A 24,566-nucleotide genomic window follows, 5' to 3' on the forward strand; every position below is an offset into this window, starting at 1 on the left:
TTAACAGCAACAATAGGCATGAATGGAGACAGTGACATTAATAAAAACATAAGTATCTCAAATTTGGAATTAGGATAAATTTGCCTGTAAACATCATTTTCCTGTTTTAGAGTTAAAACCAAATGGTATCATATTAGTTCATAGAAAATCATATTTTTCATCATTAACATTTCTCTAAGATTAAATTTAAATTTCTTCTTGATATCTATCAAAAAACTTTACTGTATCAAATGTTTATTTTCTCCATTTTCCATCATAATTAAATACTCATCATTATTCAAATATTTCTTTATTATTAACAGCTATGGAGTTTCCTATAAAATCTTCCACAAATTTCAAAAGTCCTTTATAAAAATAATTTTAAACAATTTTTAGTATTTTTAATTTTAGGCAATTTGCAAAGCCACATAACTGGGAAATATTTTAAAGTTATTTCTGTCAAATAATAGTAACTGTCTACTAGGAGGTATGGAAATTAGAAGCTATGTTCAAAATTCTAAAATTAGGTGTGAATTTATTCATAACTCTATTCTTACTTGCAAGAAGAAAGGGTGCTTTAAAAGGATCTTAGCTCCCAGGGGAAGGCATTTTTATAAAGAGATTTTAAATTTTAGGTTTTTAACTTCTTCCTTATTTCCTCCATCCTACTCTCCTCTGCTCCCCTCCTTACTCTCTCTCTCTCTCTCCTTCCTTTTTAAAAAATGTATTCCATTTAAATACCCTAGCACATGGTACACTTAGCAAACAATATTATAAAATTTAGAATGGAAACTGAACTTTCTACACACTTGACTTTTTACAAGTGTGTTCATTACCATAAAAGTAGACAGTCCTTCAATTTAGAAGTAACTTTGTTCCCTTTCAATGATGAGAAAAGGATATCTGAATGCATTGCCAACATATATTTGAGCATTCACTTTGTATTGCTAATTTCTCCTAATCTGGAAATATTTTGGTATTTTTAAATTATTAGAGAGGAGGAAATTATAGTACAAATGAATAAATTAATTTTTGTTTGAAATACTTATGAATGAAATCTAAATTCTGTGAGTCTATCAAAAAGAAGCATTTGTTTCACTGCATTGAATATTGGTTTCAGGAGAATATGGAATACACACTGAAAACACATTACAGCTGTGCCAATCTTTTTGCAATTATTTTGAATAGTTGGCTATTTGCCCCATTTGACAGTTTATGAACATGGTGAATAATTTAGCATTCATGCTGCTGCTGTTTTGGCACAATTAACATGAATAACATATCCACTACTATTCAAACTGATTGCAGTATGGGGGGAAAGAGAATCACTGCCTTAATGTTCAGTTCTTTGTACTCTGTTTCCCCAAAAATGGCTTGCAAGGCAATGCTAAATATGATACAATGAAGACCACTTGTGCGGTGACCTAAAACCTCAGAGGACATCCCTTTTTATTAAATTCCTGATCCCAATTTAGACCTGGTATCTAATTTTAGAATTTTCTTGGAGAGCCTGTCAACTGGACATCCATGTATTCCAACCATGTGCAAAATATTTATGGACTTCTGTGTGAAGCCAAAGATTGCCATGTCATTATGGGTATCATTGTCCATTTGTCATTCTGCCTAACATGACTCAGAGGCAATAACTATTACACAATTTCTTTCTCATTCTTAGTGGCTCAATTTGAATTTAGTCTTCTGGTGTGCTGTTTTAATCTGATCAAAACATATTAGCTTAATTTAAATGCGAGAAGGGGTCAGGATTTGAAAAAAACTAAAAATAATGCATTTACTGTATATTCTTAATACCTTAATGCAAAGAGCTACTTTTCCAACTGCTCCTATATCTTATAGGAAAATCTGAAGGGTAGATTATTTTTCACTACCAAAGGAATCACATTAAATAAAGAACAAAAAGATCATCACTGGTACGTCCTTGCTCAGTGAACAAGTATTAGTGTTTATTAGTTCATCTATAGGTTTAAGGTAAGAATAATAATAGTAAATTTTTAAAACTGACACCACAGTTTTATCTTAGCCCATTAGTAAAGATGAGATATTTTCTGTATGTCATAGAAAAAAAATATTTGTTTCAGAGTAAATGAAAAATGAATCCATTCATTTTCCTCAGCTATAACTCTGGATGTGTTGTGAATTCATTCATTCAATTAATATTTAGTGACACCTACCATAGACTCAGAGACCATCCCAGGTGCTAGCAAAATAGAATAAAACAGACTAGGCATGGGAAATAGTTTCTAAAAGGGGGAGACAAACAGAATCTACAGAAGTAAAATGTATGATATGTCTGATGGTGATAAGGGCTGTGAAGAAAAATAGATCAGAGTTAGAGAACAGAAATAAGAGTTTACAGTTTTAAATTGGGTGGTTGGGGTGAATGCCTCTGAGAGCTGTGACCTTGGAGTGGATCCAGAAAGGAGTTGCGGGAAGGAGCAGGGCAGCTATTTGGGGGATGAGAACGCCAAACAGAGCGAACAGCCACTCTTGTCCTTTGATTATTGATGTCCAAGAAGGCAGAACTTAGAGGAACTCTTATAAGGTGAGAATTATATATAAATCAGCTGTTTCCTTATGTGCATACAGCTGGGCTAAAGTGCTCTCTCATTGCCATTCTAATTTTATATTTTATTACATGTATTTTAAAGAAAGGCAGTGCTTATAGCATGTTTGTCCAGTTTCACAATGCAATTGAATTTTTAAAAAGCATAAATCCTTTATATATGTAATATTATCATGTTATTTGAATAGATATACCAATATGAGTCCAATTTAATTGCAACTTTATAGAGGAAATGTTTAAAAAAATGCAGTGTGATCAATGTTGTCAGATGTCAAATTATTTCATTTGCCCAGAGCTCCTCAGTTTCATCATCAGTAGAATGGAAAAAAACTTTCTTGTCTTGCAGGGTAGTGTTGTGAGGATTAAAGTTACTGCACGTGAGAGTGTCTAGTCCAGCATCTGGCTTATTGTGGGCCATCAGAGACTGGTGCATGTTATTACTGTGAGATCAATCAGAATATTTATTATTAAAGTATAATAAGAAATTAGATGTCACAAAATCCACAGTGCTCCTATTTTGATGACAATCACATCCTCTTCTCATAACCAGACTGCCAGGAGTCAGAAAAACGGACAGTAGTAACATACTTTGATGTTGAAGGACATCATGTTGAGGGCATAGCCTGATGCATCTATTTTCATATTGAGACATCCTCCTTTTTTCAGAAGATGAAAGTCCAGGGGACATTTAGGTGCTGGGGTTGCCACAAGTAGGCTTTGGCTCTTTCTTCTTGGTCTCTTCGTGACTGTTCCACCTCTTTGTGATCTGAATGTTTTTATGCTCACTGTGCTAATGAATTCAGGTAGAATAAGTTCAAGCCTTTTTGTCGGTGGTTTACATTAACATAGTAGAGGTGACTCCACAGCACCGTGTTGATTTAATGTTGGCTTCACAGGGCTCGGTTTTATTTCCCAACTTTTCGAATTCTCACTAAGACTCTTATTCTTAACACCTCATGCTATCAGTAGAAATATTACCAGCAATGCTGGTTTATCTTGAATATATAGAGGGTAAAGTATTTAAAATCCAAGGTGACGCCTCATTATCCCCATTATTTTGCAGTTTTCACCAAAATGTCTGCCTTGTTCCCTTATTCATTCATACATTTCACTTTTAAAAAAGAAAAGGATGGGAAGCGATTAACTAATTAAAATATCTTGGGATTTCTTATAAAAAGAAGCAGAATTTGCTAGATCTCGTGCCAAATACCCTTCTACAATCCTCATGCCTATGCTCAAACTAAGTTTTCCATTACTTTGCATATAATTTGTATTCCTTCACTTGCACCTCCCATTCTTCATATGCTTCTTAGGAAATTCTTTAGGGAAAATAGGGTATAAGGGTAGCACATACAAAAAATATGTTATTAAAAGAGAAGGTTGTAAAATCACTTTGAAGTAGGTTACAATCTCAAGTGGTTCTAAGTGCAGTTAAATGTCCTGTTAGAAAAAAGCACCACTGATATTTGTAATAATTGGTACCAGGCTCAAGATTATGTAATTAAATAATAAAGATAAACATAATAAATTAATAGTTACTGCTTTTCAAGCCAGAATTAAATTCTAGTATATCTCTTTCCTTTAATTAAGTGTATGGAAAAAGAAGGAAATAAGAGAAACTCAGAAAAGTTTATCTTTAATTAAAATAATACCAAAAATTATTTTTTTTCTCCAGTACTAGCATGGGTGTATGTAGGAGGGAAAGGAAGCCTTCAAAAGAAATGAAGAAAACGTGAAATAAAATGCTGGCCAAATACTTTGTTACTAATATTTTTATTGTTGTTAATTATACTTCTTACTTTAATAGCATTTGGAAAGGACTTTAGTAAGCAGACATACACAGGGAGATACACACGTAATTTAAAAAGTGTCAAATGAGAAAACTCATGAAGGAAAGGAAAAGGTCCTCTCCAGAAACCAACTGGGAAACTAGACAAGGCTGATTTCTTCATGTGACCATTAAATTCCATTTTACACTTTCTATCGCCAAGGTTAAAAGGAAATACATTTCCATTGACTGATAAAAAGGAGTATATATTTCAGTTCTTCATTAGAGAAAAACTTCCTGGCTCTAAATTCTGGGAGGAATTTATCATGTTGCTTATTATTTGAGATGTTGGCTCATTTAATGAACATTAGTTTTGCAGACGGAAGAATATTCTGGGAAGGTCATTTGTTATATCAATGTACAATAAAAGCTAAGGGCACGGTATATTGCTTTGCGATCAGTGAATCAGTTTCTATGAGGAACCTGCAAAAACACTTGGGAAAAATGGAGAAATACATTAAATCATCTTGAAGAAAATGGAATTAATTTCCCCAATGTGGTGATGATAAATGAAAATTGTTATGTGTTCTAAATAGTTTCCATTTTCAGCATAGATGTTTCAGTTTTCATTGTGAATTCAAAATTCTAGGATGGTAAGGACTTTTAAATGTCATTTCCTATCTGAGAAACGGATAGAGCTGATGAGCCAAAATCAACTAATGATGAGTTAATTATTTCTCTTGCAGTCAGTCTTCCCCAGACCAACTGCAGTTTGGCTTCCGTTGGACTACCAAATCTGTCGGGATGATTTTCCTCCTCCTGCTTCATATAGTGCTTTCACTGCCTGACTCCCACGTGGCCCTCCCAGTTTGGCTGACCTTCAAAGCTTCTACCTGACTGTCCGTGACACTGCTTTCCCTGTCCTCCCTGTGTTTCTGGTCTAATTCTCGTGGCGGGGGTTCTCGCCTTTTGCTTGTTCATTACTGACATCCAGAGTTCTGTCCTCGGCCTACTTTCACTCTCTGCCTTGGTCTTGATTCCCAGATAGGTCCCAATCTTTATGCCTGACATTTGAGATTTAAACTAATTTCTCAAACAGCTTATGTGTTCCTAAAACAATCTTCTCAAAACCAACAACTTCACAGAGGAACTCCCGTCTCAGTCCTCAGGCAGATCTGCTCCTCTTCCCTCGCTCGCATGGGTTAATGACACTAACCATCTGTGCCAAATCACGGGAACTACCATAAACAATTGTATTATTTGCAGTACGGGAAATTTCTCAAACCTCCCCCCAGGACTAGTATGCCTCCTTTGTATTTACCTGAAGAAGAGATGCGACTTCTCTCTTCTTCCCACAATCTGCTGCCGTGATCCCGTGTCTTGTCACCTCCGGTCTAGACTTAAAGTAAAACCTACCCACACTCTCTGCCTTCATGCCTGTTGCTAGTAATTATGTATCTCTCACCCTGAAACCAGGCTCATTTATCTTAAAAGCAAACCTATTTATGGCTTTCTCCTCTTTGAAGGCCTTCTCTGTCTTTTCATCACCCTTACTAGAATGACGAGCATGACTATATAGACCTTTTGACTTGGCCCCTGCTGATTTCTCCTTCCTTTCCTCTTTGCAATTTACATTCTGTTAATGGCAAAACTGCTCCCATTTCCTGCACTCACCCACGCTCCCCTATTTTGTGGCTTTGTGCTTTGGCTGAAGCTCTGGCACAACCTCCTCATCTTTCTTCACCTGCTCTTACTTATCATTTAAGACCCAGCTCAGGCACCGTCTCCCACAGAAAGCCTCTGTCAAATCCCGGTTGGGCTACATGTCTATCATCTGTGCTATCTTTTTATTTTTTTTCAATGTAACTTTCCCTTACTAGATTGGGACCTCCTCAAGGGTAGGAATCACATCTTACTTATGTTTTTCTTCCCCATGGCAACTAGTTAAGTATCCAGAAATGATTGCTAATCATTGAAATAAGTTGAATTAAAATTATCAATTGTATTGTTTCCCCTTCATTTCAAAAGTGTATCTCAGTATAATTGAATGAGTGGAATGTAAAAAGACATGTGTATTATGGTTTCTATTAATTCTCTCTGAGGGAGAAATTTAACTTTTCTTTCCGAAGTGATAGGAATAGTAAACAGTCTCTTGAAAGTTTAAGTTTAGCCAATTCTTCTGCATCAGGCCAACTACATTTAATATCCGAACTATGTAATTGATCTTTTCTCAAAATTCCTACTTTGAAGACTAGTATAGAATGTATATTATAAATGTTTTATTTAATAAATTCATATTTTGATGTTGGGCCTATCATAAATATGTCATATGTTTTAATGACAGAGTATTATATTGTATAATATACTCTTTACATTTTATTCCCCAACTGGCATCATACATTTACATAGAATAATATGAATCATTAAATTCTTAATCATAAAATAATTAAATATTGGCAATATTTTAAATGATAAATTTCATGCTATGGTGTGGGAATATATTTTAGAGGAACCAAATTATTAATAAACTAGGAGGAACCAAAGGTAGAAGTTATCTTGTCCAACTTTTTTTAGAGAAGGATATTGAGGCCCCAAGAAGTCCATTATCTAATAACACATAACTGGCTAGTGCCCAAGCTCGGGTTGGGTTTCTCTTCACACTGTACTGCCTCCTTATTTGTTATTTTAAAATATGTCCATGTATATGGGCTAACTGTGAACCTACATTCTCCCCTCACACACGCACACACACACACACACACACAAAAAAAAAAAAAAAAAAAAAAAAAAAAAACAGTACATGGAGTTGTTCAAATGGGATCTTTCTGTTGTTGTCATTCCTGTTTGGACCACAGAAGAATGTGAAAGGCTCATCTCTAAAATTAATAAAATGAATGAGAAGCTGTTATAGAACATTGATCTCTGCTTTTCAGTTTCATTCCTGATTCTTTCCAGGTATATGTAACAAAATGGAGGTCTGAAAAGTGTCATTTCATCTCCAATAAACATTAAATAAAACACTCAGAAGAAAAATAAAAAATAAATGTAAATATTAATCACAAAAGAAAGAATTTTCTTAATATTTAAAATTAAATCAAAAGGCCTGTAGGCCACAAGCCCATCAGTTGTAAAACAACATACTGTTTAGATGTTGAACATCATTTTTAGAGCATTAAATATACATAGCATCCATTTCTTATAATGAGACTCAGGTGATAGTATTTACCTTTAGACCCATTTACAGTGCACCAATCAGAAACCTGCAGCTTTCTGTATCCTAAGAGCCTGATTTCTGAAAATGGCCTTTAATCACTTTTTCCAAGACTGAAATCTGAAAGTAGTTCTTCAGAATAAGGAAATGGGTCAAAGCTAACTGTTCCACTTGTACTTAAGATGCCAAAAATCACATATGAGTTTGTATCATTCAAAAAAGGAGAAAATGTTGAAAAATACCTCAGCCTCGCTAAATACTTTAAAAAAGATAAGACAAAAATAAAAAGAGAAAGACACTATTACCTTTTGTCTATGTTTTAAAGTTTATAGTTAAATGACTTCGAAAAGATTGTTGGTATATACTTATAAAAGACTAGTCTTACATTGCCTTTCCAACTAAATTGCACATTTTTCATGTAGGGAATATGCTCATTTGCCTTTGAATTCTCACAATTTTAGCACAGTGCCTGACACAGAACTTGAATGTTTGTTGAATTACATTTAATGCATGTACATATGTGTGTACATTCCTGTTTACACAAATATACAAATGTGTATATATAAAATACATACAGCTTAACTGCTTTCTTGGGAGAGAAGGTATTCTTTAACTTCAGACCTCACTGTCTCACTGTTTTAAAGTCCTCGTCATTTAAAAAGAAATCCACCTTCCCTACCAAGAGGCCCACCAACCTTCTGGGGAAAGGGTGACACATTTTTCCCACACCTACTTAAACAGGAAGAAGACTTACCTCTTAAATGTTGTAACACCTGATATTTAGCTTATGGGTCAGAGAACTAGGCAAAATGAAAGCCGTTTCTGTCAAACTGATACCTAATGAAATTCTGTTAGTTAAGGATATTTCATCACCCTACTGCAAAATGCTTTTCTATGTATCCACACTAGAACACAGTAATATCTTCAGTCGAATATAGTTTTTAAAACAGTATTTTTTCACTCTTTTTTGTTTCTTAAATAAGCAAATGGTCATTGACCAGTTTTTTGTTTTTTTCTTTTTTTAAATTCTGGCATTTGTTTCTCAAACAATCTTGATGGGTTCAGAATACATCAGATTCTTTGAATCAGTTTTTGACAGAAGGGGCAGAGTTCTTCAGAAAACCTTCAGATTTCTTTCAACTCCTGTTTTTGCTGTTCATCTCAAAATAACAGTTTTGACAGTCAGCTTTGTTTATGCTACCAACCTCATCCTGCATCTCCCAGGAACCATGACAATAGTCAGGAAGTCATTCCCTTACTTTTATTGAGGACCCATTGTGTGAGAGAAATTGTGTAGGACCTTCACAGGAAACAGTCCGTAGGAGTCTCACTACTGAAGACGTCCTGTAATTAAAGCAAGACTAAAGACAAACATATTCATGATATGTGCACTTTACTGACAGAATGAATATATATGTAGTAAACATGCCCAAAACACAATATGGAGGTATAGAAATTTAGTTCATAATACATAATGAATGTTGGGCTGACTACAGTCAAGATAAATTACTTTGCAAGACTTTGTATAGAACTGAATAACTAAGTTAGAAACAGAATGAACCAAGGAAGGGAATGCTTATTATTATGATATTATGTTTACTATGATGTAATATATAGAAAAAGATATGTTACCCAACTTTTTATAGTATCCAGTAACTCATATTTACAGTTGAGAGAAATACAGTTGAGACCGTGGAAAGTATCACAAAGTCTATTTAATGAAACCAAAAAGAAGAAAAATAACAGCAATCAGGAAGAACTTTTTGAGTAAATAGAAGGTCATCTTAAGCTTTTCAACTTTCACCCAAGTAAAATTGCTGGCTTATTTCCATTTCTTTTCTCATTCTTTTAATGTATTATATTATTATAAATATATTATAAAGATATTAACATTTAAATACATCAGAGTGAGAAGAAAGCTGTAGTATCAGTCATGTAATTTTTATGAAATGATCTGAAATTGTATGAGGAATGGAAACCTGATCTGGTTGCCAGGGTGGCAAATAGCCCGCTGCTATTAGATAGCTGAAGTGCCACAGCCTGCATCTTGTGAAATGTAACTCAATCGCCTCTACTTCAGCAGAAGGGTCTTTATTTTCATCCTGCCACTCCAGTCTTAAAGTAGACTAAAGCTTATGTTTGTTTAAAGCTACAAAATGGTTATTCCTATAAAATAATTAGTGACATTTGAACCACTCTGATAGACTCAGTTAGTGAGAGACTAAGCTGCTTTCCACAATTACTGAATTCACATTTCAAAATGCTGCTAAATATATTTGAAACAGCATTTGAAATAGTACAACAGGATGGACTTTTAAAATTCTGTAAAAGTTTATACAGCATGATTGTTTCTTTAAAATATGCCTAACATATCCCACTATTTATGGCCGGTAAACCCCTAAAGCTTTGTTGTGGACTGATATGTGTGCAAAAATAGAATTCAGATTGTGGCAGTTGTATTTTTATACTTTTGTAATGTTTTAATGTATGGCAATTATTATGAAAAATAAATAAGAGAATGGACTTACTTTGTAAATTAAGTGTCCACAACTCATTTTGTGAATCTAAATGATATTTTGTGTGTGACCATTTATAGATTTGGGCAACTGTTTAAAAACAGTTGTATAACATTAACCATTGTCAAGTTTTCACCAGTGTATTTTAACAATGATAAAGGTAAAGGGGAAATGTTCCTGTTGAAACTATTGTTGTAAAACTTACCCCTAGGATGGAAAATTAACTTATTTACCAGCCAACCACGATTCCCTAGTGTTCCGAAAACAGCATGAAGCAACATTTGCCGAACAGTTAAAATACTAAAGAGTGCTATTGAACTATGAGATGTATAAATAGTAGCAGGAGATATTCCCGTAATAGTTGTACAGGTGTTTCACCTGTCGACCTAAACTTCTCTGCTTCCTAAAGTTAAGTCCGACACTTCTCTGGGAAAATAATTTGCTCTGAAACATAAATACTAACTCCTGAAGCTTGCAACTTAGGTTATTAAAAACCACTGGCATGTTGGCGATTTAGTGCTGGTAATGGGTCCTCTACTAAATTTAAGGCTTGATTCACCATAAAAGATGTGATTCTTTCTGTACTATGCAAACTGAAAGGTGGAGGATCTCAACTCCACATCTGGCCTAGTGAGTCAGCAGCAATTTGTTACGAGGTGAAATGCTGGTCTCCCTCACTCCGCAGCTGCCTGCGGTGGCAGGGCTGATGAGCAAAGCCAGCCCATGCTTGCTGGTGTAAGCCATGGTTTCCCCGGCTTGCTGCTGCCTGCTCTCCTCTTCATACTCCAGTCTAGCTAGATATCTTATTCTTCGTGGTCAGCCTGCCGCATCTGCTATGTAAATTTGGTGCTCTTTAAATCTAGCATTTTTAATGTGAAGGACAACGTTTCAGCCTATAAAATTAAAAGCAGCCTGGAGTCGCCTTTCTTTTTCCATCTATCATTTGTAGTGCCTACTGCAGTGCTTCTCAAAGGGTTGCCTTTTCTTTCTTCAAAAGGGCATTTTAGCATCGCTTCTTCTTGTCAACAGTATCTATGGGATAGATACCCTAATAGCCCTCCCCCACCCGTGTTCAGTTCTGATGCAGAGGCGCTGCCAAGCTCTGTCAGACGTCCCACTTCACGTGACGCTGAAGTGTAAACTCGGTCTAGAAACCCCCGGCTCCCTAGATGTCCGTGGATTGTGCAATGTAACCTGTATCTGGCTTGATTCTAACAGCCCTTGGAACAGGGGGATGATCAACCTCATTTCTAACAAAGAAACTGAAATTCCAATTTCATTCGTAGAGATGTGTTTTCACAATTGGGGTGACTCTCTGGGAGTTTTATAACTACTGTTCTTAATATTTACCATGAAAAAATGAGACTTACTGCCACTTGAAAACACTGTACATTTGGAAACACTGTAGATGCTCATTTTGATTAGCATCTATATTAGCAACACTAATAGCTTGCAGGCTATAGGATATCCAAAGAGAACCTGAAAAGAAATACGTAATTGGATAAAAATAATAACAAAAGAATGAAATTGTCCATGCTTTGAAGGAGAGACCCAACATATTTAATTTTATGACTATAATATGATTACTTTAGCAGCATTCTAAATGAACAAATTAGAGCTCTAATGCTACTGTCTACACTCTAGTGCATTCTTAAAATAGAGCATGGGAAACAAGTGCAATTATATCTGCAAAGGAATCATTTCTACCAAACTATTAAAATTAGGAGATTTCTGGCTCACAATATTTTAATTATCTAGAATATATTTTCCTAATAGTTAATTAATTCATTAATTAATAGGTCAAACCACTCTGTGGCAAATGTTATGCTATACAGTGAAAATAAAATTAAAAGTATTTCTGCTGTCTTTGAGATGAGTGTATTGAGGAAACTTGTGAAGTAGTAAGAGCTATAATAGATACATGCACATAGCACCACAGAATCATAGAAGAAAGAGCTCCTAGAATCCTCATAAAACATTGTGAACAATTACGCAAGGTTTTTAATTTTTTTAAGAAATATTGTATCCTGAGTTCCTAATGCAAAATCCTGATAAAGGTGCATTAATTAAGGGGACTACAATAGCCTATTATCATGAATAATCCGGCAAAATATGCAGGCAATCTGTCATCAGCAAGGGTCTTCCACAGTTAGGAAAGATATTACTAGAAGGATGAAAACAGATTCAGGATTTGATGAAAAGAAAACTGTTTTTTAAAAGGAAATAAATAAAGCACTCTAGGCCAAAACAGGTACAGACAATTTTGTAGATGGTTTTTATACCTGGTAGAAAGTTAAGGAAAAAAAATTTAAAGGGATAAATTGGCATTGGTTCCCAGGAATGCATTCAGCTATTCTCAAAAAAACTTTTTTTTTTTTTTTTACAAATCACAAATATTGACATGTAGGCAATTCTCAGGATTTTGTACATTGAGTATGTAAATATAAGAAACAAGGAATATAAGTAATATGCTTCTAGAGGTGACTGGACTTGAGAGTAAAGAAAGAATATATTTAAAATTGCATCTCTGGAACTAAATTAGGCATGCTGAGTTATACACAGTGGCAAGCACCTACCAACTCAGGTTGATAACCCAAGAAATAGAGTACCACATATACCTTGATTCATTTGAATTAAGTTTTCTTATTTCTCTAAGAGGTTTTATTTTGACTTAGCAGAATTGAAATAGGTTTTTCAGCATATAAACCTGCAGTAATTATTTAATGTGACAAAATGAGACCACTGAACTATCTGATTCTATAAAAAAGGTTCAAATGCCATTTGTGCAAAAGTGCATTCAAAAAATTTCTAGCCTTTTTTTCTTATATGTAATCAAGACATTATTGTAGTTAATTGCTAAAGCTTTAGTTAAGTTAATGAGAGTTAAAAAACTGAGAACACAGTGGATATAGTGGACATTAATTTTATGCCTCAAAAAGTATTTTATTAAAGTCCATCTATTACATATTTGGGGGATCTTTAACAGTGCTTTAGTTGCCAAAGTCATATTTCAACTTTTAAAAAACAAGCAAGGGAATAACATTGTCATTTAGGTCCTCAGGTCAAACCATTTTCAACTTGCATCTGTAATTTTAGAAGATTCAAGGCTGGACAGTGGATGCTGTTTCTCTTCTCATCAATACAGCAGGCATGAGAAAATGAATTTATGTTGATTGATTTTTGAATAGATTTATTCTATGGATATGCCCAGAGGAAAAATGGGGATGACTTGAATTTTCTTCATAAATCATTTGTTAATAATAAAAAACTGTTAACTAATAAACAAGATATTTCCTAATCTGCCCCATAAGTTGACAGCTGCTCCTGTAGCCAAGGCAGTGAAATGAAACCTGGCATATAATTCTAACCCACTCCCCTGCCACAAAAGGAAAAATGGAAGGGTGAGGGGTGTATAGAACCAAATGATTTTTAACGCTTGAGACACTACAGAATGCGGGAGGAAACAAAAATGAAATGTTTTCTTCCTAACTCTTGCAGTTTGGAGAATCTGTGCCCTTGAAAAGCAGAATGCACTATAGTTTTGAGTCATCATCCTGCCAACAGTTAGTTTTGCTGTTATAATAAACCCCTTTGAAGAGTTTTAATTCTAGGCTTCAGCATTTCTGTTCCCTATCGTTATCAGCTTCAAACTCTTTAAAAACATTAAAATAGGAAAGACAAAAGGCCGCTTCCTAGAATATAGAGATTTTAGTAAACTTACATCTGAGGTGCAACCTTCTCTTCAGTGGGTAACAAAGGGAAACTATATGCATCTGCTTTGCATGAGTCAGACGTAAAATAATCCTTTAAACAGTGCTGCCTAGTTTCTTCACTTTGTTTATTTAGTGTAGATCTGCTTAGTTATTTATTCACTGAGGTGTGTGATACACCTTTACTGAAAACAACTAATAACTTTATCCTGAAACGTTCCACAGTCAACCTGCTCGTTTCATTTGTATTCCACGGGCGCCTCATTTTTTCCTCCTCACTGCCTAGCCTGTACTGATCAGTATTAACAATGGGATTTTTGTCTCACTGGAAAACTTTCTTGTTCCTTTTGAGTTGAGGTGGAGACACTCTCACTTAAAAAAAGAAAAAAACAGGTATTTTAGTATTTTCTGTGTTTTATTATTTCAATATGTTAAGATTCAGGGACACTGCACTCACTTAGTAGATAATCTAATAAAGAAGCTCTAAGCGATGACAAGCTCTGTAATTAGATGGAAAAGGAAAAGGAAAAATCCTGTGTTAAAACATTTTGAAATGTTGAAAAATGTGATGGGTTTAAGAAGTCAAAAGAAAAGAAAGATGGTAGAAACGATAAATCATGTTCCTAAAACTGAATGTTTTGCCACTTTTGGCAACTCGGATGCTAACCATAAATATTTTCTGCATTCCTTGTTTGTCACTCCTCTATCCCCCACTCAAACCGAGCAACCTAACAAAACTCACCCATTAGACCCGCAAATCAATCTCTAGGAAAGGGAAGCTACTCCCTTAGCTTGCTACTAAAGAACTTCCCTGCAGTTTCCGATATCCTTAGCTATGTAAGTTTTTCTTAAAGTCTCCAGCCACAAATAATGTAACTGGCCAGTTTCGGTCTCCTTTTGCATTGATTGAACACTTTTCACTTTAATTCATTTAAAAAATAAGGAGTCTTTTATCTTGAGTCCCTTACCTTAAAGTATCATGAACATTGATATCAAAAGAGAAAAGCAAAACTGTTTTTTTTTCTTTTTTTTCAACCTGTTACAAATTCAATCCAAAGGAGCAATGAGCCAATTCTTCTGAACTCTCTATTCATGGCGGGGATAAGAAGGGAAGGGAGGAGTTAAAGCTTCCCCAGAGATTGAATTCCCTTTGCCTTTTACCAATTCCTTCTCTCAACTCATGCTTTAACATACTGCTTATACTAAAAGCATTCACACAAGTCAGATTATGAAAAGTTTAACTTAATTTCTTAAATATTGCTTTTAACCTGCCACCCCCCAGTTCCCAGCGACAATGGCAATAGTTCTTAAATAACTATCATTTTGGCTGGAATGAATAATACATCATCTGTTTAGTTTTCCCAATTAATGGAATGTCTTCCGATCTTCTAGAGAATGTTTTCACCCACACAGTTCTCTTTCAGAAAAAAAAGGAGGTTCAAATTCCCTGTACCAGAAAAACACTCATTAAAAATGAATCTCCAACATGAGATATCAGACCAAGGGCAAATGTTCAACTGTGACATTTGCTGTAATTCTGTTGATTATAGGCCTTTCTCACGGACAAATGAAGCATCCCTTGAAGAAAAAAATAGAAAATAGCAGATGTTGGATGGAAACTAATATAGGTTTCTTCATGACTCTATTGAATAATACCTTGGCAAGAACTGAAATTTATTGGTTTTTAGTATTGGTTTTCTTTTTGGTGTTGTTCCTTAGAAGAGCTGGTTAACCAACTCATTCTAAAAATCTTAACTCATTCATTTCTTTAAAGAGGTCATCTACTTCTGTCGGCGGCACACGCTTTAGGATGGTCTTCTGTCTGACCACAATAAAATAGGGGTGGAGCAGGATTCAGGAAGAGACATGTGGGTTTACTGAAGTGTGCCATAATTTCAAGAACATTTAATCCACTAAATCATTTAAATACATCTAAACTAAGTTTCTCCTTATGTTCTTTTAAATACACTACTATAACAAGTATTTTCACCAAATACTCAGGGAAAGATTGAGGGTATCTATAACTTGCCAAGCATTTTGCACACCATCTCACAAATGAGAACAATTTCTGCTCTTAAATTGCAATGTTAATTGCCATCCCAATTTGTTTCACAGTAACAAAATACAGAGTGGCGATTTAAAAAATACACATATTGGTTTTATCCAACACGTGAATAGATCAAAATATATTTCCAGTGGAGAAATGCTTTAATATGTATCTTCACTGACTACAGAGTTCTTTTTTGAAAAACCAGACTTAACCAACCTATTGTGAAGTGGAAGTGTTGTTTTTTTAGAAAATCAAATCCACTACCCAGAAAACTGCCAAGGTCAGGGTTTTATACTCAAAAGTCTTTGTAATCCATTTCAATATGGAGTTGGGTTAGGTAAAAAACTACTGACTTTTTTGGCAGAAATTTGTACAAAATACTATGAGTCTCATATTAAGCACTCACTCAAATTTGACTTTACAGTAGGAGTTAATGACATCTGAAAACTTGAAATTTAAGAAGATATTAGGAACTCAGTTGTAAGGAGAGTTAATTATAACACAGGATATAGATTGTGGATTAGAAAATAACTGGAAAATAAAAAGACTGCTTTGAAAAAGAAGCAAAATAAGATTTTTTACTTATACTGTAAATAAAAATCAATCTTAAAAGGTCAATATAATATTTCAAACTTAAAAGAACTGGTAAATTGTTCAGTAAAATCAGTGGCCAAAGTGACAAATACAGCAGGCTTGATCATGCATATCAGGGCTGAGGCCACAATTTCTTGGATTCAAGAGTGATATTATTCCTTAGGGCATGAATCAAAATCTATTTCACATTTACAGCTAGATTTTGAAAAACTTCTGGTAGACATCCACCCAGGTCCACCTGCATCTTACTTCTACTTCAGTTGAGAAATAGGTTTAACCTTGATTATCCTTCATGTTTTTGGAGGTAAAAGAAAAAAGCTGAAAATAACTTTATTTAATCCTGACCAAATTCAAAAGATTGAAAGAGGTAGAAATACAGGATTCTAATACCTTTATAAGTATTTTTCAGGCATGTAGTTTATTTTCTCTGCTTTTTAAAAAAAATCATAGTTAAAATATCTATGTATGGCAGAACTTTTCTACTATTTTATAACTTTATCACTCTAGGACAGTTATGCTTAAAGAATTCACTATTTTCACTTTTTTAAATAATCTACAGTTGAACAACTTTAAATGCGAATTTATTAAACTTTCAAGCATCTGAAAAGATGCAAAGATCATAAAAATTTTGAGGGTGAGAAACATCAAATATAAATAAATATATCAAAAAATTTAAAAATTATGTCTGTGTGTATCTCAACGTGGGGTGTTTGCACTACCAAATTCTGGGCTTCAACTTTAATTTAAATAATTTGTTTCACAAAATGAAATACCTCTGTCCTGATTTTGTGCTTCAAAATCTAGATTGAATGTCTTTCTTCCCCACAGAGTCAATTCTGACCCTCTTTTATCTGAATTTTACATAACCTTTTATTTTTCCCAGAACACATCATAATGTTTCAGGATTAGACATTATGCAAGTGAAACGGATATATTTCTAAATTTGCTTATCCTGTTTAGTTTCCACAAATATAAACTTGCTCTCCTACTCTAAGTCACAAGAGCTAGAGAAAATATAGGTATTTTAAGACTTTAAAATGTATATTAGTGAAAAGGGTGCAGCTATTTAAAGTGTTTGAACTAATTATATGTGATATTTCAGTAGGATAATTCATTAGTCCAATTGTCTAAATAATCCCAAAGTGACATGAATTCCTTTGCAGGATGAATGTCTATAGAGAGTAATCCATGGAAGACAGACAAGCCTCTTGTCATTTGTAGCCTTAATCCATTGCCTAGAGCGTGCAAAGTGCTCAGGGTAACAAGTGTGGGAATCAGTAAAATCAACATTATTTTTGGATTTTATTTTCTTAACAATACTGCCTGATCAATAGGCTTGCGGAAACTGTCAAATACAATACAGTCTGATGAATCAATCTAGTGAAGTAAAGAGAGAAACCCTCCTTCCCTTTCCCTATTCTCCCCACTTTAAATTCTCTTTCTGCCTCACCTACACTCTCTCTGTCTCTGTCTCTGTCTCTCTGTCTCTCTGTCTCTCTGTCTCTGTCTCTCTCTCTCTCTCTCACACACACACACACACACACACACACACAGATGCTCTTGCTCTAGGTCTATAGACATTAACTAATGAAAGCTGTAGTGACAGTGCTTAAATCACTTTAAATAAGAATACAAAGCCACTCTCAGTAAGTGTTTAGGATTTTAATTGCAATACTCACTCTCTCCTTTCAGCTGAGAAATTTCCATAGTATTGAAGCAGAGTTCTCACTCTATTTCAAGTTGTGAGTATGTGGATGGCGAGAGTGCAGAAGAGAGAACTGGAGGATAAAGAGTTTCCAGAAAGTTATGTCCTAGTAACGTTTATATATTCCCCTCAAAAAAAATCCTAGAAGGATATCAGCTTTGGGGAAAATGGAAAGAAAATTAGAAGAGGAAATTTAAACACCTCATACAACAACATGGCTATTTAAGAAAGAACTCACGGTGTCTGTATGGTACCTCAATACATGTGTGTGTCCAGAGAATATTTAGAAACCCTTCACCAGCTCATGAAGACACAGAGATACTCTCTTTATGTTGGTCCTTGACACTCAGCATGGACTTCTGTGAACTTTGTCTTCTTCTTCTGTCCTTTAATCCAAAACCAGGGAAGAGGTTTTAATTAATGAGATATGATGCATTTAGAATACAGCCGGAGCATTCTGGAAGCTGGAAACCCATAGCTTTTTTTAAATTCTGGGTATCCTTTTGAGTTGTAATTTATAATTCTCAGTGGACCTATATTTGTCTTGAACTGATTGTTGAATGGGCTTTACTAGGAATTTCTTTGCTGAAATTGCAGTGGGGCGGGGGAAGGGGGTGGTTGAGCCAAGAGGGCTTGTGAGGAGGAGGGAATGATCTCTAACAAGGTTTTAAAACCTTCGGTGATTAAAGTTATATTGGTGACAAGGATATACATATATATATATGCATATGTATAGCTATGTGCATATATATATGTATAAATACATATACATACACAGATATAATGCACAAGTTTAGCAGAATTATATAATGAGCATGAGTTGTAAATCATGTAGGTAGCAGAATTCAGATTTTTTTAATCAAAATTGCACCTAAAAATGGCTATAAAACAACGCCTGCCTTGGAAAGTAAATTTATAGCTACATGCCTTTCACAGGCACGCTGGAGGGTTCTGCTCCCGGCTCTAATCTCTAGGAGATGTTTTTTGCATGTGTTGTGTGACAGGAGGGAAGGGTAGTGGGTTGAGCTTGCTTGTTCTCCCATTGTCAGCCAGTCTAGTGAGTGTTGGGAAAACCTGTCTGTGGGATCTTGTGTCATCTCTCCCTACATGTGTACAGGAAAAGTCCGCGCTGCTCACGGTTCCTCTCTCCCTCCCTCCCTCTCTTTCTCCCTCCCTCTCTCCCTCCCTCCCCCTCTCTCTCTCTCTCTCCCTCTCTCTCCCTCTCCCTCACTCTCTCTCTGTTTCCCTTTCATTCGGCTTCCCCGGAGCCGAATGAAGCAGGGAGCAGGATTAGAGTCCGCACCGGCTATCAGAAGAGCCTAGATAAAAGGAATTGCTTTCTTAAGCACCACGCAGCAGCCCTTGTTATTTTTTTTTCTTTGCACACAACAGTTGCGCCTCATTATCCGGTGCCTGGCTCGGATTCTTTTTTTTTTTTTTTTTTGAGGGTTTGAAGTTTCTGTGCTTCAGTGACTGTTACAGAAGAAGAGGTGTTAGTGTTGCGGTGAGGTCTTGATTGTCCGCATTTATGAATGAAACTGACCTAAATCACCTGTTACCTCCAGTTTCCAGATTGTTTGAACTTCTCTGGCCGCACAATACAGGAGGGAAGACTGAAACAGCTTAGGGAGCTCCAGCGTCTGCAGCATGGGCTGGTTCGCCAGGATTGTCTGTCTTTTCTGGGGAGTATTACTTACAGCAAGAGCAAACTATCAAAATGGGAGGAACAATGTGCCAAGGCTGAAATTATCGTACAAAGGTAAATCTTTATTTTCATTTTATTTGTTTAGCTTTGTAATGTACCCCTGCCCCCAGCCTTTTCATTCCTTAAACTCCCTCCCAACTCAAACTATAAAACCTTTAGTTTAACCTGGGAAACCTACATGATTGTCTGTGTCTTTCTGAGATGATTTAAACACTTTTTTTTGAATAAAAGCATGTCTCCTGTTTGATATAGGGCAATTTAAATGCAAACAAAGAACATTTAATCACATTTGCAGAGAAGAGCTGACTGCCTGGTAAATGCTGATCTGCATATGTGATTATATGTTCCGTTAATTTTTCTGAGTCTACCTCAATTAAAATATCTTTAAAGCCACTGTGGCAAAAAAAGTGGTCTCTTTGTAGATGTGGATGCCTCACCTATAGTAATTGTTATGATAAATTGCATCTCCTTAGCTGTAGACACTAAATGGTTAATTGCAATCATGAATATTCAGTTTGTTCAAATCTGACAATCAGATGCTTAACATAAGCAGTAGATCTTGGTTTGCCAAGAGAATATAAACTGGAGAGAACAGACTAGTTTTTCCACAGTGTGTTATGATTGTACAAAGGACTGTGTATTTGGTTAATTGTTGTAAAGTTAAAGCCTTTGAAATAGAATGTTATTTAATTCCATGTGTACCTCAGTGAGAATTGAAGTTGAGACATTACTTTCTAGTTGAACAGCTAGTTGTATGAACTTCTCTTCAAAATAAGTATAATTTTAAGAAAGAAAAAGCTTTATCACATGGTTGCTAGTACTTTATTTGGTTACAGTTTAATGTGTAGGCTTGTTTTTTAATGAGGATCTTAAAGAAAATATTTGTTCTACATTTGTTTAGATAAATTTTATAGATATATAAAATAATGCTAACATGTACATATAAATAACTTTTAATGGAGACTATTTCTATAACTGAGGTATCGTTAAAATGGAGTTGAAGATTAAAATGTTTTAACTCAAGTAGTTTTGCTCCCTAAGGTGCTGCTTTCTTATGATTCTGATTTAGAGAATTGGGGGTGGGGCAGCAAGAAGCTTCAATTATATTCCGTTTTTAGCCTGTAATGTGAAAGAAATTATTGAATCTCACTGTAGAGATGTCTGTCTACTGTACATTGCTCTTATGCCAGAAAACATATTATTTAATTTTCACATGATGGGGAACATCGCTTTCCGAATGCTCTAGTGTAAATGAGGACCACAACCAGGAAAGAGAAAGGTAATTTTCACACTTTGGATTGGAAAATTAAACACCTATTAAATGTGCTTATTTGGATTTAAGACTTGTTAGATAAAATACATTGAATTGGAAAAAATATTTATTTTTCATAGAATTTTTCCATGGTCATTGAAATGGGAATGGATTTTAAGCATTAGCAAACAGAATTGCTATTGTGCTCATTATGAAAGATTTTAAAAAATAATCATATAACATCCATTACATATTTAATTAAATCTCTATGATGTCTCTATATAACTGTCTTTAAATTAGTTTCATAGTTAATGATATTATGGCATCTGTGTTCTCAGTTTTTGCTTTCTGTTTCTACTTTTTGGGAGGATGCCATTGATTAATTCTTAGGTTGATGATCCACTTTATTCAAGTTTATAAGCCTTATAAGTAAGTTTTACATGCGACTTTACTTCTTGAAGATGTGAATGGCTGTATGCTATAGTTTTAGAATAACAAGTTTGAAATATGAAATATTTAAAATCTACTAGATTTAGAGATACTTGTCTAAGTGCTAAATAGAATTGAGAATTACACTTATTATTTCTCAAGAATTTTATTTCAATTATAATAGATTACTCTCCATTGTATAGAAGACACCACTTGTTTCTCTACATTTAAAAGACTTCATTTAATAAGAATAGCCCTTTGTTATGCACATGTGCTTTAAACTTGTCTGATAAACTAAGCTGTGTATATTGACAAGATGCATATATTTGACACTCTCTTTATAAGCTCTGTTTAGCAATGGCATCCATTAGAATTATTCTGCCTTCTTTAAAACAAAAACTGCCTTAAAGCTACATAACAATTCCATTGATATACCTAGAGCTTAGCAATTTGGTGAAATAAACTGTGAAATGAACAACAGCAAGAATAAAAGGAATGGTCCAAGCAATTTTTCTTCTGTCATTTTATTGGCCTGTCATCACCTTTTTTTTGTCTCTATATGTACACTTGTTTTGCCAAAGCAAACGTCTGGTAGCCAATTGTCAGTATTTTGTTTCTAAACTATAATGGAGGTTTTTTTTTTTTTTTGCTACTTCTTTCTCCTCCTTAATTAGATGTCAAACACGGTTAAAATATCCACTGCTTTGCTCTTAAAAATATTCCAGCATGATTTGTGAAGAGTTAAGCCCCTGCCAACCCTAATTTCCCATGGTCACTTGTTTTCAAAGATCCACCATTAACTCTCTCACTGCTCAGGTTGCCAAGACAAAGTTTCAGGCAATCACTGTGCTGACTCTCTACTTGTCCTCGTGTCTGGTAGGAGATGAAAGAGATTTGATATGTAATGAGAAAGAAAAGAAGAACAAGAAGGCAATATTTGAGGTGAATATACATACATATCCAATAAGGCACTTCCTCACTTTCTAGGAAAAAGGAATTGAATAGATGTTTTCAGGACCATCTGGAGAAGTGATAATATTAGAAAAATGGGGTATGCTGGTTCTTCTTCTGAACCAGTATCTGATTTAGAATCCTTGTGGGGGAAGCAAATGTGAGAACTCTGTAAATCTCAGCAGTCACATACAAATTATCCTCAAGAAACATTCACTCAGAGATACTTCTGTCTTCTTTAAATATATGCAATACAGCTAAATGTTAGGATGCTTCTTTTTAAAAGCGGTGCACAACTTTTTTTCCCCTGCTAAACTAGTCAAATTTCATTTTTCTCATGAAATACCAGAACATCATATAATCTGTCTTTTGGAATGTATGGTACAGTGAAGACTTCAGGAAAACCTATGGAAGTCACAAGGAAATAAATTAGGTTTGGGGTTTTAAACAAATGACAAATGTTCCATCACTCAATGTAATGAGCTTTTTTCAGAACATTGTGTTCTTCAGTTTTAGTAGAAATCACAGACACATGCAAGTCTGAATGTGATAGTGGTCATGTGAATCCAAAGGTTAAATCCATGCCTTTAACTCTACCTTCATAGGGAGGAGTTAGTAAATAACATTCAAATAAACAGTAGACGTTTTAAAGGCTTTCTTCTCAGACTTTGTAAAGCTTTTTTTTCCCCAGAGTCAAGCTGTTTAGTTATGTAAGAAGGAGATTATCAGTTAAATCAAAACTCTTAGACCCATCTTACTGTTACTAGAAGATAGCATTTAATTAAAGATTATGAAGTACAATTTTTGAGAGCCTTTTATTTCCCATTGCTCAATATATTCTGATCACTTAAAAATTTAATTAATGAGTAATGATTTACTAATTAAACTTATTGACTTTTCTGAGATTTTCTTTCATTCTACCGAAGTACAAACATACATTCACACATAATATCTATGTGTGTTTATATATTAATATATATGAACAGCAAAACTTTGTTAATATTTTACAGTTGAGAAAAGCAATCTTGGTAATCTACAGGTTATGAGATAATAAAATGCTTTCAAGTAACATTGCTATTGGTTAAAATTACATTCATATTTATTTATTTACTTTATAGTGGGTATAATCTTTTGAGTCCATGAAAAGTTTTCATGGCTATCTCAAGTATTCACATAATAATTTAGGATGGAATTTGTCTTATACTGACTGTCTCCTCACAGCTAAAATGGAATATGTCTCGGAAGTAGGAGGATATAAGAATATATGTATACATATATTTCACAGAGCAAAGAAGTTACACATTCTTTGCTGTTCCTTTTCTCTAATGGTCACTGCAGATTTCACATCTGGTCTCTGACTTGTTGATTCTTATTTAACATGGCCTTTTCTTCTCAAATTCTCTTAATCCTAAAAATCAGATTTTGATTTTGAAACCTGACATTTAAGTCCGCTGGATATTAGACATTTTTGTTCATCTACTCAAAAAGCCTATCTTGGCAAAATAATGAAAGGTGAAATGATATAAAATACCCAGTCACACGTATCTTGTGATCCAGTGCTGGTCAGATCAAATGAGGACTAGTAAAAATCTCTGATTAGTGGCTTCTTTGTTTAAAGCAGCCAACCAGATTGGCCTTTGAAATAGTAATGTATATGGCATAGAGTTTAACAAGTAGGAAAATAACTGAGACCACAAACCATGCCATGTATGTCTATAACCCACCAACTTTTGATAATGATATTCAGTCATTACTAGTTTAAGTTAACCTGAACTGAAGAGATAATTTTTCCAGTTCTTTTTTATGTGGTTAGTCCTCTTCATGTAAATGTTTTCCAAGACTCCACTATTGTCAATGACATCAAGTACCTGGATATTTAGGCAACTAAGTAGATTTATAGATCTGTGATAACTGTTTTCTTATTTTAAATTATCCTATGTAAATCAAACAACATAAGTAATAAATATGTTGTGCTTTTTGGAAATTATATTTGAACTCTATATTCAAGAGTTAGTGCAATTGAAGGATCTTTCAGGAATGAAATTTGAATTAACTGACAGGATTGCATAAGTTCCTAGTAACAAAATAAAAACTGTTGTTTATAGAACATAATCT

The 24,566-nt window shown here is 34.5% G+C and overlaps 1 protein-coding gene across 6 annotated transcripts in view; it reads left to right on the top strand.

Moving 5' to 3' along the window:
* SEMA3A (semaphorin 3A) overlaps positions 1-24,566 on the top strand; it is a 442,921-nt gene that overhangs the window by 222,463 nt on the left and 195,892 nt on the right. For 5 of the 6 annotated variants that reach the window (XM_073238902.1, XM_073238903.1, XM_073238901.1 and 2 more), the window contains one exon: positions 19,680-19,873. In XM_073238902.1, coding sequence (XP_073095003.1) covers positions 19,762-19,873 — 112 coding nt within the window. In that variant the 5' untranslated portion in view covers positions 19,680-19,761. Of the gene's footprint in view, positions 1-19,118; positions 19,874-24,566 lie in introns of those variants that run through there. The other variant, XM_073238904.1, reaches the window with a different exon arrangement.

The sequence above is a fragment of the Manis javanica genome, chromosome 6 (genome assembly GCF_040802235.1).
Source record: "Manis javanica isolate MJ-LG chromosome 6, MJ_LKY, whole genome shotgun sequence".
NCBI lineage: Eukaryota > Metazoa > Chordata > Mammalia > Pholidota > Manidae > Manis > Manis javanica.